Below are 12,290 nucleotides of genomic sequence, written 5' to 3'. Positions count from 1 at the left end.
ATAACAAAATGAACCAAAAATTAGGAAAACGTTCATGGTTCTAGCTCACTTGAGCATTTTATCAAGCACTAAGTGTGTATTAAGGTTTCAAGGTCCTTTTTATGGAAGGTTTCGTCGTCCCACAGTCCATTCATCACCATTTTTACCTCACATTCTCCCTACACTCTTTTATCACACATGCATGCAAGATAAACAACTCTCATACACCATGAATCATCTTATTAATTACTCATTTTCAGTTTAAATTACGAAATTTAGGGCTAGGGTATAGATTCTTACCTTTAGGATGAAGACCTAGGTTGCTTTCCTGGATAATCTTCAAAGTTTTAAGCAAGAATTGAAGAGTAGTTGATGAAGATCACTTTCTCACTCTAGGGCACTTTATCCCACTCTATCGTATCAGAAAATGAGCTCAAAATAGACTATGGCATATGTTTTATCGACATAGGATCGGGTTTAAAAATTAGAAATTAGGAGCCCCAGCACAGATCTGCCGTCGCACGGTCCGCAAAATGGGTCGCACAATAGCCCTCCGGAACTGGAATTTTCTGCTTCGGTATGCGACCAGTCTGCGGTCCGCAGACCTGTTCTGCGGTCGCATAATGCGCCGCAGAACCACCATTTGAGAAATCTCGAGGTTGGATATGCGATCAAAGTGCGGCCTGCGAAATAGTTCTGGGGTCGCATAATGGGCCGCAAAAGTGACATCAAATATGGCCCAAATGACTGCCTCACTCCGCGGCCATTCTGCGGCCCGCAGAGTGATTCTGCGACCGCATAGTGGGACGCAGAAATGCCTTATTCTGCCAACATTTTTCTTTAACTCCCCGGTGCATTGTTTAACCCAAAAAGTCCGTACGTCTCAATAATCTTAAACACATAAGCCTAACTCGGCACCACGAAATTCCGGGTTTTTAAGCAATTTTTTTTACGGGGCCTTACAAACATTCCACACTAATCAGATTATTTTGTCCCAAATTGAATTCAAAATTAAACTAATTTTCTGTTACAAATATATTTAAAATAATTACTATAATAAAGACTCATTAATATTATAGTAAGAAAATGAATCTAGACATAGTTGAGGAATATTTCTTTTTGAGATATCAAAATTATTTTCTATCAGGTAGAAACTGTTGTGCATCTTTGTGAGCACAATGAAATCTTCCTCACTGAACCTATGATAAAGTAAAAAATAAATCATTCACAATAGACAAGCTTTTGGTACATAAATTATTTTGTAGTTACAGAGGAAAAAACTTTAAAACATAAAATATAGGAGTAACATACTACTAGTATACTAGCAGGCATATATCACTATATTGTTAACTGAAGGGTTTTCAGCATTTCAGTAGAAATTGTATGTGAACTGCTGTACAAATTGAATTAAGCAAAAAAGCATAAATGCATTCTGATCCTATAAACTTTGTTATTCAAATCAAGATATGAGTAAATGTACATCATAGACATTGTTAAAATTTATCTCAAATCTCTGTTACCGATTCCAGTCAAGAACCATTTGAAAAAAATTCTCAAGCTTCAGGTGAACCTTAAGCAAAGCAGCAGTTCATTCCTTTTAATAACTCTCGTCTCCCCGAGGCACCAAAATCTCTGCAGTCACTGCCCGAGGAGGAGAGTAAGGGTTGAGCCTTTACTCACTTGGAGTACTTCCATGTTCACCGTTGTTGAATTCTTGAGTTGTCATAACCATTTTCCTGAATTTCATCATGTCAGCATTATACATAGCAGTATCATAGGCCTGGGTCGCCCCGCTTGAGGCCGCAAAGCTAGGTGTCTTTCCAGGTCTTGCGCTATCGTTCAAGTCCTCCAACGATGCATTGCCTTCTAAGGTACGTACAATCTGTTCAGAATAAACATTTATAAGTGGAACTAGTTACCTGGAAATAAATAAGGAAGACGTACTATCTGCTACAACATGTTAAATTGTAGTGAAAAAATTATTAGGGCAATCACACCTGGCTCATTTTAGGGCGTCTTTTAGCAGAATGGCGAATGCTAGCAGCAGCACAGGCTACCATGCGATGTAGCTCATCTGTATCATAGTTTCCTTCAAGGCGCACGTCTACCAATCCGTCATATACTCCCTCTTCCAGTGCTCTTGTAAGAAGCGGCCTAGCCTGTATACAACCATATATTAGATCAACAACTAAAGCAAAAGATAAAAGTCTAAGCATATAATTTAACATCTTATCACAATCAAATCATAAAGCTTAAGATGTGGGAACTGTGGATCTAGAACAAACCCAATCTACTAAGCTGTCTTCCATGTATTTATCATTAGGATCAACAGGTCGCCTCCCGGTTATGAGTTCCAACAGCATGACTCCATATGAAAACACATCTGATTTCTCTGTTAGCTTTCCACTGGATGCATATTCAGGAGCCAAGTACCTGCAATATGTTGTTACAAAGTAATTTTCTTGCTTAGAGACTTATTATTTAGCCAACTTTCTGTATATAACTGGTTCTAATTGTCCAATTTCAGAATAGAAGTTTTATATGACAACTTTCACCAAAAAAAAATTATGTTTGACTCACCCGAATGTTCCCATAACACGAGTCGAGACGTGAGTATTATTATCAGAGGTAAGCTTAGCCAACCCGAAATCTGCCACCTGATAACAAAAAACATTCAATTTCATGGTTATTAAATCATTCTTAAACAATATTACGTGGTCTTAAATCAAAACTTATTTTGCTTATTTTCATTGACCTATTCAGTGAAAAATAAAAACACATGACAATGTAAGTTTATACATAAAGAAAACGCGACTCATTTTACCAAGGCTTCATAATTGTAGTCTAGTAGAATGTTTGCAGCCTTGATATCGCGATGGATAATTCTATGTTGGCCTGCATGAACAAAAGAAAGAAATGAGAGAGAGAGAGAGAGAGAGAGAGAGAGAGAGAGAGAGAGAGAGAGAGAGAGAGAGAGAGAGAGGAACAGAATGTTCATACAATCTTCATGGAGGTAAGCCAGTCCCTTGGCTGATCCCAAAGCAATTTTAAGTCTGGTTTCCCAATCCATGACAGGTTGACCTTTCCCTGCAACAATAAATTTGACTTCACCCTTAACAAGCATAGAATTAAGAAATGTATTGAATCGGTTCTTTTTAATGAATTGATCCGATCACAACTTCCAACAAGGAATTCAGAGATTACTAGTAAAAGATACTCTGAATTCACAATATAAGATGGTTTCAAAATAAGACTTTCAAATATTAATATTGATTTTTTAACTAGACTAATTAGTCCTAAGAATGAATAAGATAATAAGGCATTTTGAATAGGAAAGAATGTACCATGAAGGTGGAACTCCAAGGTTTTGTTGTCAACAAATTCATAAACCAACATGCGCTGTCCATTAGCAATGCAATATCCAACAAGGGACACAAGATGACGATGATGAACTCTGCTAATGATCTCAACCTCAGCCTGGAATTCTCGTTCGCCTTGTCCACTGCCTGCTTTCAAACTCTTGATAGCAACCTCTCTTCCATCAGTCAAAATACCTTTGTGCACGTACCCGAAACCACCTTGGCCTAACAGATTGGCCTGAGAAAATCCATCTGTAGCCTTAGCTAACTCCTCATAACTGAATTGGCTTTGAGAGAAACCACCAAGTCCACCCATGTTAGGTGATTGAGGAGGCATTGGCCCTTGGCCTGAAAAACCTGAGCCGAATTCGCTGCTTGAATTAGTTGCCTGATGTGGAGTAGCTGCAGCCCAACCACCTTGAGGAATCCCCAATTCACCCTGTGGAACCTTCATGACGTGATCCCCCATAGACTGTCGTCTGTTCCACTGACTGTTGTAATTTTCATATTGATCACCTCCTAGTTTAACCCATAATATACAGAGTTGTTATTCAGATCTATGTTTTTGGAGTTCCTCATTCATATGAGAGCAATACTATAACATTGTAGTAGTAAAAATGTTATTCTTCACATGCTAGTTTACAAGAAAACATTATTCAAAACCAATGCAATATTAAAATCCAAAAGAAAATGTGTTGAAGGATTAAATAAAAGAAATTAATAAGTTCTAAAGAACACTTTAATAATTTGAAAATGGGAATTATTATACTACTATTCAACAAACCTTTAGGTGGACCCATATAGTATCTCTGCTTCTTCTTCCTTTTATTACACCATACACAGAGAACGATAACCACAATAACTAATAATCCGCCCACGGCAAGTCCAGCTATTACAGCCACATTATTTGAGGAGGAATCAGAATCAGAGGATGGTGGCGAACCGTTGTTCCCTGAGGAACCAGGTGGTTTATCTGATGGTCGATCGGGTCCAGAGTGTGGAGGAGGAGACAAATGTGCTGCATGAGGAGCTGGAGGTGATTGTGAAGAAGCAGGAAGTGGTGGAGAAAATACAGGTGATGGATTTTTAGGAGCAGGCGGTGATGGTGTAGTGTTTGATGACGGCGGAGGAGATTGTACAGGTGGTGATTGTGAAGGAGGAGGGGATAGAGGAGATTGGTTATTATCATCTTTTGGTGGCGATGGAGAAGATTGATCATCTTTGGGTGGGGGAGATGCTGGTGGAGGAGAATCGTTTTTGGGGGGTGGTGCATCAGGGGAAGGAGGAGGAGATTGTGGTGGTGGTGACGATGGAGGAGATTCATCTTTTGGTGGTGGAGATGAAGGAGTAGAATCATTTTTTGGCGGTGATGAAGATGAAGATGAATCTGAAGAAGGTGAAGGTGGTGGAGGTCCATCTGAAGAAGGAGGGCTACTCTTGCTAGAACTAGAATCAGTACTATTATTGGAGGAAGCAGTATCAGGAGATGAATCCATATTTTGCACCAACGTTGAACTTCCGGCCGAGATTCAATAATGTCGATAATTATATATGCACACCTGCCGGAAACTCAATATCTCCTGTTAACTGCTCTTCTCAACAATTCAATGTCCCTATGATATTATTGCCATGACAATGAAAGAAAAATGTTATTTTTTTTTTTTGCATGAAAATATAGCATATTAAATCAAGGTACTTCTTATATTAATGTAGTTATGGAGAAAGAAAGAAACATGCAAAGAGAAAAGATTATTACCTCAAAGAAGAACAAGAATGAATGGTTGTGAAATGGAATAGAGAGAGAAATCTTAGCATTGTGTTTTTTTTTTTAACATGTTACAAAGAAAGTCTACCCCTTTCCCCAGCCCCAACCCCCCAAACAACACTTGCTTCCTAAAAAGAAGGGTGTTTCTCTCTCCTCTTTCTTGTGCCAAATCTCTGGTCTTTGTCTTTCAACACCTCTAATTTGAACCAAGATTAGTTACTACTCTTTCCATAATTGTAGCTCTTCCTTGTCTTTGTGCTTTCTTATCTGATTACCTCACAATTGTCATTGCCCTTACTCTCTCTCTATACTTTAGTATCTTTAGTCCTGCTACAAGAATTTGCTTAGACCGTTTGGTTATTGTGTGATTCATTAGTATAAGACATGGTTATCCAAACTTTAATTTGTTGAATGACTGCAAATATATTCGTTTTAAATTTGATAGTCCATAACATTTGTCTTCATTAGTATAAGATAGGTTCAGTGGATTTTCAAAATTCCCTTGCACAGTCAATAGTTAGACTCTTTTAAGAATAGTAGAGCATGTATTATATTTCCTCACAGATGCCTAATTTATGAAGATGAGCAAGAAATCATAACGCACATATTCACAAAAAAATGCAGTGTTGTAAAAGAAAACCTTTTGTCAGATTTGGACAAAGAAAATCTCAAATACGACCTCTCATACACTCATTTCATGGATAGGGTTTTGTTAAAGAAGAGGGAAAATTTTGTGTGTCAAGAACAACATATATTTCAAGGGACATTTACGCTGGAGTTCACCTTTCTACCTCTGAAACATTTCAAAAGACTATCTATCTACCAACTCAGGCATTACAAAAACCAGCAAAGCCACGAGTGATTTTATTTTGTGCCTCACACAACTAGTGTCAGTTGTGTGAGGCACAAAATAAAATTATTCGTAAAGCCACTAATTATATACATAAATTATGCTACCTGGAAAAGGAAAAGGGTTACTTCAAACTAAATATATCTTGACATGTTGCAAAATCACTTCAGAAGGCATAAGAGATAAGAGATAGGCAATCTAAAACAAACTGTAACCACTTAAAATCAACAAAGGCAAAGGAAATAATTGCTATGCTTCAAAAGGGTAATAGCCACTACTCTCACATAATTGATGATTGCAGGTTAATTCTTGAAACTCCCTTTCAGTTTCAGAGAAGCCAACCATGTAGCTGACTAACTAGCTAAAGGAAGGAAGCAAATAGGAAATTCATAAAGTGAATAAGCACTTATATCCCAAGAAACTTCAATATGTCTTACTCAAAATCCATTATTTACCAAAACGAAAACGTCACCGTGCATTCTACTTTTATACATCCAAGTCAGAATTCAAACAGAGATTCTAAAAGAAGAGTAAATTCATGGATCACATGCTTCAAACCAGAAGATGAAGCAGTGGTTTTCTACTGCAACGACAAAACATGAAAATAGACTCCTTCAGCTCAATGTAAGGTAACAAGGCTGTTTATGTAGGGCAGGAACTTTCTGCCAAGACCAGTACCGCCTGAACTCATCATAGTACGTTCAACTTTCTGCTCCCTGGGGTGATACAAGTATATGAAGCTGCCTACACGAATCACCACAGCATCACTGTTAACACAGGGTAGTACCTCGTATTCTAGAGTGTAACTCCTATTGGGTCCAAGATTGATGCTAACACTGCGCTTCAAGCTCATTTCCACGCCTTGGTAGATATCTATTAAGAAAACATTTCCAGACTCATTATAAGCAGTGATGTAGCATAGCTCACCTTCCATCTGTGTCAAGGATCCATGTCCCCCAATAGGTATAGTAGGTAAATATATAATCGCAGGGAGCTCATCTCTTACAACAAATGCCAGTACTTCATTCGATGCCGCCTCATAGTAAGCAACTCCCTTCATATACAATCCCCCACCAACAAGACTTGAATTTTCTAACTCAGTACAGTATGTAGAAGAGCACTTCCAGGAATTTGATTCTGAAGAATAAATCTCAAAGCCAATAATTGGCTGCCCAAGCAAAGGAAATGCGCAGATAACATGATAATACACCTCAATGTTACGAAGAGAAGGCTCAAATGCAAGAACAACTGCTGGTTCAGCTCCATGATAATACTGAGGAAGAGGGAGAATTTTCCAGTCTTGGGTTGCAGGATTGCAAACATAATACTTGTCCCACCCCTGACAAAGGAGCAAGCCGTTGCAAGAGCTTAGGATCTTGACCTTTTCAGGCAAGAAATGAAGGGCTGGGTTGGGAACTCCACTTGCAGAATGGTCAAGAGATATGAATCTAGGATCCCATCCCATCTTCGAATCTCGATAGAAGTAGCCCGAAAGACTCTGGCATAAGAAACTTTGTTGGAAGGCCAATAAGGGACCACCTATCCATTTATCCCATTCTTTGGATACAGCCCTAAACTTCATCAGCGATTTAGCAGGAAGGAAAGGAAGCACATGTTCCTTCACCACATCTTTGAGCTTCATGTCCTCTTTCCTCATGACGTGTGCAGGAAATTTCTCCTCTTCCATCTGATAAGTGGCAGTAAAGTCATAATCTGCAAACTGCAGTTCAAGAGGAGAGACTTGTCAAAAGAGGTATAGTAATTAAAATGAAGAGATTTTGTTCCCATAGACTCATTTAGTTTCTTCTTCTTCGAAGTAATTATTTGACAAAGCATCTTAAGTAAACTCAAAAACAGGGAGACACAAAAGCAGAAAGATTATTTCTATGAAGCAGAAAGGTCTGACAATGCCATTCTCAAGAAAAGAGGGGACTAAAGAATAGCTAATCATGAAACATAATGAGATATTCTATTACTTGAAGCTTGTATATTGCATGAATGGTGAGTCAAATGGATTCATCATCACAAAAATAAAAGAAAATGGGGAAGAAGAGGGTAACGTATGAGAACTAAGGGACACCACTTCAAAATGTCATTCAATATTGCCAAATATGACTCGGAGATATAACAGCATATGCCCATTATAACTTCTGTCTTAAAACACCAAGGAAGTACGCAATCTACTTAAGAAGAAAAAAGACCTTAACAAACAAGAAATAAAACAAAAGAGTTCCTATTTTACTCTTTGTCCTGAAATATGTAAAGAGAGCAATTCACAGATAAGTTTGAGACCTATGTGCTTTCATGGAAAAGAAGATTAATCATTTCATAAAGAGTTTGAGCTAAGAAGAAAAATAAAAAGGTTAAAACATACCAAGTGAAGTCCACCTTTCTGAGGTTTAGTTGCTGAGGAAAATACCTTGAAGGTATCAAGAATATTATCGTCCCATTTATCAGGAATATTATCATCCCAGTTATCAGGAATATTATTGTCCCATTTATCAGTGGCAATGTCATAGCCTGCTTCAGAGAATTCCATTTTTCTGCAATAACAAAATAGTCATTCCCAATTGCATAGGTTACTTATATATCAGCAAGAAAAATATTTGGTCACTGCAATAAAAATGTGCTTTAACACATCAAAGATGGGTAAGTTAGTGACAATGGCAACAATGCAAGTATAAAACGTGAAAATGTCTCTGGAAACTGAAGTGCATCCATCCTAAAATACATACGGTGCTTTAGTTACTAGTAATTAGTTATGATTTTGGTTCTTAGTGTATCCAAATAAATCACATATCATAAAGTTAATGGAAACATGCTCTTTTGGTACTTCTTTAACAAATTTATCATAAATTGACTAACTTCATTGTTAAATCATGTGGCAAGTAAGATAAAAGCACATAATTCTGGTATGAAAGAGTTAAGCATAAGATAAGAGGAGCTTAGAATTGGCCAATAACTAAGAGACAAACCTATCATTTTACTAGAGAAGTTTTTGCTGAATAAGAAATTCCAATCTAATAGGGAAGAATGTACATGTTCCATCCAAGTAATACAAGACACAAATGACTAGTCTTTGGTTTCAATCTTGATAGATGAAGAGTAAAAGTAAAAGGCCATCCAATGGACATAACATAACAGGCAAGAAAAATAATCATATATCTCAGAGCCTTAAACATAATGAAAAAATAAGTAAATGAATTTAACTCTACTACCTGCAGCCTCTGCTCGAGAAGGAGAAAAGATAAAACACATAAAGGGAAACAAGGAGAGAAATTGAGGAAACGAGAAATACAGACAAACCCTTGTTGAAAATTTCAAACCAACAGCATGTATGAGGACCAAAGGACAAAGATAAGCAGTTTAATTCAGAAATATACATGCAATGTGAGTGCTGATTCCTTGAAATTTCTGCTAAAATTCCACTATCTTTCTTCTTCTTGTTTAATTCTAATCAGGAAAAAACAGAGAAAAATATAAAGATTAGAATTTGGGAGAAATTCCAAGGAATCAGCCACTTATATTGTACTACACCAAATTCTTCCCAAGGAAACTATTAACAAAGACCAAGACTTTGTATCAAAGATTTTGAAAATGATATCTTTTTTACATATTGGCATCATGTTCCCAAGATTAACTAAAAAAAAGGTCTCATATGGTCATCGCTAGGGTTTGGTGTGGCAGAAAAGCACTAATTCTTGTTGACATAAATAAAATGGAAAGTATACAGTCCAAGAAAATTTAGTCAAAAATATTTATACAAAAGAGAAACACAAACCCATCAAGAAATTAAAGTCAAAGTGCAGATGATAGAAGTCAATTTCATACAAAACAGAGCATCTCATCACAGACCAGAATAATTCCAAGATTCATACATAAAGATGGCCATTAAATCGTTTATAACTATCAACAATTTGCGTAAAAAGAAGAACCCATGAAAGAGACGTTCTTAGAATCACACAGAAAAAAGAAGAAGGAGAAAACAAGGGAAACAAAAACAGATTACACACATTGGAAAAGCAGAAAGACGAAATGAAAAGACAAAATTAAGAAATTATTGATAGCGAAAACGACAAAGAATCGAATCAAAGTTACACATGCAATCACAATTACATGATCAGATATAATTTAGATGAACAACTTACACAGTGCTTGAAAAAAAAGAAGAGAGAACAGAGAGACAAACCAAGTCGTAAAACCCAAAGAACGGAAGAGATTAACGAAGATGAGAGAATAGGAGACTGAAACTGAATGAGAGTTGTGAGTTCAAAACTGGTATGACTGAAACTGAAGAGGAGAAGATACTTTATATACCTTCGGCAATAAGTAAGAATTGGGAGGGGGTTACGTGGCTAATTTTCATTGGTTTGTTCAGTCATTCTTTAAGTCAAGTCTCCGTTGGACTCTTACTAGCGATTACACATTACTTGAGAAATAGGTACTTTCATCCAAATAAGGCACTTTTAACCCAATAAACTCTCAACGGAATTTAAATCATGATGTATAATATCTAATTAGCAAAAATAAGTATAATATCTCTAAAATTTATTTTGATTAAGATGTATTGATAGTAAATTCATAAAATTCAATCCTTTCACGAATTTAATAGATTTTGTGTAGTTGCAATGATGGCAAGCTCTAGTGAAACAAATGGCAACAAAATCAAGCATAAATTCTCAAAAATCCTTATTTAATCCCTTCTAAAAAAACTTTTAAAATTTTCAATTTAGGTACTTTTCATATCCAATTAATCACATTTAGAATAAATATATGATTGTGCATTTTATCCTTCGTCAACAAGTTTTCATAAATTTATTGTTAAACTATACGAGTATGTAACTATTCATCTTTTATGGTTATGTAAAAGGACACACTTCTGCTAATTGAAGGTTAAGCATAAGATAACCAAAATTTATAACTTTCCTATAGAAGTATTTAGTGAATCATAAGGACGACAAGTCAAGACACTAGCTAGAAGCAGTTTAAGATTAATATATTTTTTTTTTAAAAAAAAAGGGAGGATAACGAATAGGAAATTTGGCAGAAAATTCACGGAATCGGCATCTATATTGTATTAACAAAGACAACTAGTGTTGTCAAAGTCTTGTATAAATTGCTCAATATTTATAAACTAAAAAAGAAAGGCAACAAGAAAATCTAAGTGAACATAGCATCTATCAGATTTCCAATCTTCCTATAATTTCATGCAAAGACAGGGATTGACCCATATGAGGAATCCAATATATAGACATTAAGGATGTGTTTGATACGAAGGAAAATGTTTTTCACGATGAAAAAATGAGTGGTTTTATCACTTATTTTCCTTGTTTGGTTGGTGAGTGAAAAATATTTTCCGGAAAATATTTTCTAGTGTTTGGTTAGAGAGCAGCAAATATTTTTTAGGAAAATAATTTTTATGCTACTCTCCTCACCCCCTTCCCCCAAGTCCCCATATTTTCTGTGCTCCCCTTCCTCCAAGTTCCCATGTTTTCTGTGCTCCCCTTCCTCCAAGTTCCCATGTTTCCTGTACTCACCTTACCCCTCCAAAGTCAAGATTTAATTATTCTTCTAAAAATTCACACAAACCCAAATAAACTAATGTGCTGTTTTACTTTTTACTCAAAAATAACGTTGAAATTTGTACTCCATAACTAAAAAAAAAAAAAAAATTGGTTGAAAAAGAAAATACTCTTTCTACATCATGAAAATAAATTATTCATTTGTTGAAATGAAAGAAAATATTTTTTCTACATCATGAAAAGAAAAATACTCTTTTTGTTGAAATGAAAGAAAATACTTTTTACTAATCTTTTATTGAAATGAAAGAAAGTACTTTTTTATATCAGGAAAAGAAAGTACTTTTTTTGTTAAAACAAAAAACAATATTTTTTTAATACCGAGAAAAGAAAATACTCAATTGTTGAAATGAAAAAAAGTACTCTATGTATAATATAAAAAGAAAATACTATCAATAATATTTCTATTTAGGAGGGGTGGGGGCGGGGTTAGGGTGGGGTGGGTAAGTGAGAGTGTGGGGTGGATTAGTGGCAATGGGGAATAAGGTGGGGAAGGTTGAACAAAAATTTTGGCTTGCCGCACAAAATATTTTTCTTCCCTTGAATGAAAATATTTTCTAGAAAAATTAAAAAATATTTTCCAGAAAATATTAGAGCAGACACACTAAACCATCAATAATTTCCCAAGACTATTACAAAAGATAGACAGGAACAGATTGAAATATTATATAAGAGATGGAAAAAACGAGGGATTCAAGAAATTATCGAATAACAAAAAAAAAAGAGAACAGATGTCACACAATCGAAAGAAAGACAAA

At 35.8% G+C, this 12,290-nt stretch overlaps 2 protein-coding genes across 2 annotated transcripts; both read right to left on the bottom strand.

Annotated features, from left to right (window-relative positions):
* Nucleotides 1-1,276: 1,276 nt before the first annotated feature.
* Nucleotides 1,277-5,187, bottom strand: LOC109213195 (proline-rich receptor-like protein kinase PERK1). The gene is made up of 9 exons (XM_019376956.1): nucleotides 5,095-5,187; nucleotides 4,123-4,951; nucleotides 3,324-3,857; nucleotides 2,980-3,066; nucleotides 2,804-2,874; nucleotides 2,560-2,636; nucleotides 2,265-2,412; nucleotides 1,977-2,138; nucleotides 1,277-1,861 (listed from the first exon to the last, which is right to left on the bottom strand). The coding sequence occupies exons 2-9, from the start codon at nucleotides 4,832-4,834 to the stop codon at nucleotides 1,652-1,654; spliced, it is 2,001 nt and encodes a 666-aa protein (XP_019232501.1). The 5' UTR covers nucleotides 4,835-4,951; nucleotides 5,095-5,187; the 3' UTR covers nucleotides 1,277-1,651.
* A 1,134-nt stretch (nucleotides 5,188-6,321) lies between these two features.
* Nucleotides 6,322-10,277, bottom strand: LOC109213194 (F-box protein At5g03970-like). The gene is made up of 4 exons (XM_019376955.1): nucleotides 10,143-10,277; nucleotides 9,337-9,406; nucleotides 8,328-8,496; nucleotides 6,322-7,673 (listed from the first exon to the last, which is right to left on the bottom strand). Exons 3-4 carry the CDS (start codon nucleotides 8,490-8,492, stop codon nucleotides 6,573-6,575), a joined length of 1,266 nt encoding a protein of 421 aa, XP_019232500.1. The 5' UTR covers nucleotides 8,493-8,496; nucleotides 9,337-9,406; nucleotides 10,143-10,277; the 3' UTR covers nucleotides 6,322-6,572.
* Nucleotides 10,278-12,290: the final 2,013 nt, after the last annotated feature.

This window comes from Nicotiana attenuata, unplaced genomic scaffold, assembly GCF_001879085.1.
Source record: "Nicotiana attenuata strain UT unplaced genomic scaffold, NIATTr2, whole genome shotgun sequence".
Lineage (NCBI taxonomy): Eukaryota > Viridiplantae > Streptophyta > Magnoliopsida > Solanales > Solanaceae > Nicotiana > Nicotiana attenuata.
Note: the sequence above shows the minus strand (reverse complement) of the source record. Positions and strands in the feature narration are given on the sequence as shown.